The sequence below is a fragment of the Nilaparvata lugens genome, unplaced genomic scaffold, assembly GCF_014356525.2.
Source record: "Nilaparvata lugens isolate BPH unplaced genomic scaffold, ASM1435652v1 scaffold10994, whole genome shotgun sequence".
Lineage (NCBI taxonomy): Eukaryota > Metazoa > Arthropoda > Insecta > Hemiptera > Delphacidae > Nilaparvata > Nilaparvata lugens.
The window spans coordinates 1-3,123 of NW_024089660.1; the positions used below are offsets into that span (position 1 = coordinate 1).

The 3,123-nt window shown below is 34.6% G+C and overlaps 1 protein-coding gene across 1 annotated transcript; it reads right to left on the reverse strand.

Annotated features, from left to right (window-relative positions):
- Positions 1 to 9: 9 nt before the first annotated feature.
- On the reverse strand, positions 10 to 2,756 carry LOC120355398 (stomatin-like protein 2, mitochondrial; the record flags this gene model as incomplete). Its single annotated transcript, XM_039443758.1, has 2 exons — positions 2,645 to 2,756; positions 10 to 157 (listed from the first exon to the last, which is right to left on the reverse strand). Coding segments are annotated over exons 1-2 (196 nt in total), but the record flags the coding sequence as incomplete, so codon positions are not given.
- Positions 2,757 to 3,123: the final 367 nt, after the last annotated feature.

Genomic DNA, 3,123 nt, shown 5'->3' on the forward strand with positions numbered 1-3,123 from the left:
TTGGCTGACCAGATGTAACAGCGCTCTGCTTAGGAACCTCGATGGCAATTTCTTTCAGACTTTGAACGTACTTCACTTTGTCAATAATGGGTACCAGAACATTCAGTCCGGGCTCTAGAATTCGAAAGAACTTTCCCATCCTTTCCACAACCCAGGCCTGCAAGAGAATAACACAAAATAACGTATTGTTGTGATAAATAATAAATAAATAACATTTAAATCACCGAAGTGGGTCATTTCCTGATTCCTTTGTTGTAACTAGCTATTATATTAGCTTCCTTTTTCATTTTCATTTTTTGACGTGTCCTATAGTGAGGTGCACGTTATAATGGTAGTGGAGAAAGATAGGAGAGCAACTTTGCCGATCCTCTGTCATGTAAATACCTTCTATAGGCGGTAGCTGATACAGGTTTTTGATGTAATATTAACTGTTCATTCTCGTTTAAAATAATCAATTATTTTTTTTAATTAATTATTAATTCTACATTGTTAAAAGACGATCTGGCAACAGAGCAAAGCGAGAAAGAGATAGCTCTGTCCACTTTGTTGAATGATAGACAAGGATAGCAGTACCATTGCTAATCAAACACTGTCATTATAACGTGGACCTCACTATAGAGTGAGAATTTCACACTCAATACTAAAGCTGCTATAAAAATTGATGGAAAGCATAAAATATTAGAATAAAACATCAAATTGGAGATAATTGCATCCTCTACAACCCAACGTTCAGTACTTATTCTCTCGGAGCATTGTTCTTGAGTAATAAGCCCTGAAAGTGCTAAAAGTTGGAAGAAAAACTTCAATTTTAGGCATATGGCTGGAAACAGGAAGAATATTCCAATAGAATTCATCTAATTTGTTCCTTTGTCTGACGTTATTGAACTTTTTATGAGCGTTCAAATGTGAAAAAGTGGTTTCGTCATCATCAAAGCCAAATTTCAAACAGTTTGAACGCTCATAAAAAGTTCAATAACGTCAGACAAAGGAACAAATTAGATGAATTCTATTGGAATATTCTTCCTGTTTCCAACCATATGCCTGAAATTGAATAATGACTGATAGCTTTCTAGTTATTGAAGTTTTTGAAAAAATCTAAATTCTATATATAGGCCTATCTTAAAAACTAAAGTTGATATAAGAAACTTCTACTAAACAATTCTTGTTGCAAATTTCATGTAGGTATTCGGCTGTTACACCTATCTTCTGACAACCTGTGTTATAAATTCATTATTATTTCCATTCACCGTTAGAGATGGCAACTTCACGTTTAGAATTAAATCATTACCAAACAGATTTATCTATTTCGGGAAACATCAATTTTTAGATTGTTGCAGCCATTATAGTGTTGAGTGTAAAATTTTCAGTTTAAAAACAATACATCAATGTTGACAGGGAAATTTAGAGGGGGGAATGCTTGGAACACAATTTTTGACTTCACAGCTTTGTTTGGACTACTTAGGAGGTAAACATATCAAAAGTCCTCATCCCTACCCCTTGTGCTTGAGGGATGAGGGTGATTTGAAAGTTGCGTTTTTTCATTTCTGGCTGACACGCATGTATCTTGGGAACAATGCATTTCAGCGACATGAATAACTGAACAAAAATCAACCTAGATAAATCTCCTACAAGTTTTGTTTAGTAGAGTTCTGTGATATCTCCTTTAGTTTTCGAGATATTCGTTTTTAAAAGTGTGAAATAATGTCAAACAAAGGAACAAATTATATGAATCTTATTGAAAATTTAATCTTCTATGCAACCATATCCTTAACATTGGACTTTGACTGATAGTTTTATTTGAATTTTTAAAAACACTTATGAAGTGAAAATGCACTTACTATTGGTAGTAACCAAAGACCTTGAAGATGCAAAGACTCACATGCAGCACTAGTGTCGTACTTGGAATTGAAATCGGCCATTGAGGGGGCGACCTATGAGGTTATTACATACCAATGCCTTTGTATAATATTACTAATATATAGATATAATATCTCGTGCTTAAATACCCCAATGGCGGCCTTCAATTTCAAGTAAGAGCTATCATTGGGAAGGCATAGGCATTGTGGGTCTATATCTCTTTAAGGTCTTTGGTAGTAGGTAGTAACTTACTCTAATGTCAACCTTGACATTAGATGATGATGTCTAACAGTCCTAAATTACAGTCTGATAATAACCTACACCAGGTCGAAACGATCGTCACTACCATTAATAAGTGCATTTTCACTTCATAAGTATTTTTAAAGATTCAAGTTTTATTTCATTAGTGAAAAAGTATGGGCATGTAACAGAAATAGTTTTAAAGTTATTGACGTTTTTCAAGAATATGTATATATTTTGAGAGGCCTATATTTTGAGAATATTAAAGTCGATGTAACAAACTTTTACTGAAAAATATTTGTAACAGATTTCATGAAGGATCCATGGTCTTCGGCTGTTACACCTTTTGTGGGGACACTCTGTATATAGGTGTAAATGTTAACGGCTCGATTGCACAAAAGTCAGTTAAATTTTAATTGTGATTAATTTCACATGAACCAATCAGATGAGGCTTCTCCGTGAAGAAGGCTTCTCTGATTGGTTCTCGTGAAATTAATAACGATTAAAATTTAACCGGCTTTTGTGCAACCAGCACTTAAAATATTACCTCTTGTTGTGGAACAAACATGATGATCTTGTTGATGGGAGTCGACATTGACTTGGCTCGCCGAAGGATGGACGATAATCCTCCATGTTGCTCGGAGAACGAAACCTTCTGAAAAATTGAATTGTAAATTTAAAAGGTGCAACACGGACAGAGAATCATCTTCAAAAGAAATCTTTAAAGAAGCAAAACGGTATTCAAGAGTTTGGCTTGCTGTTCTGCTTCCTTGCACATTTCATCACATAGCCTAGGCCAAAGAATAAAAACTCCATTCATCTTCCCATTATTTTATCCTTTCAGCTAGAGAAAAACAGGGCTTCTTATTGTTCGATGATATGACTTCTATCTAAATCTATCTATAGTGAGGAACACGTTATAATGACAGTGGAAAAAGATTAGAGAACAACGTTGCCGATCCTCACTGTCTTGCCAATGCCTTCTTGACGGTAGCTGATACAGGTTATTTATGTATATTCATGTTT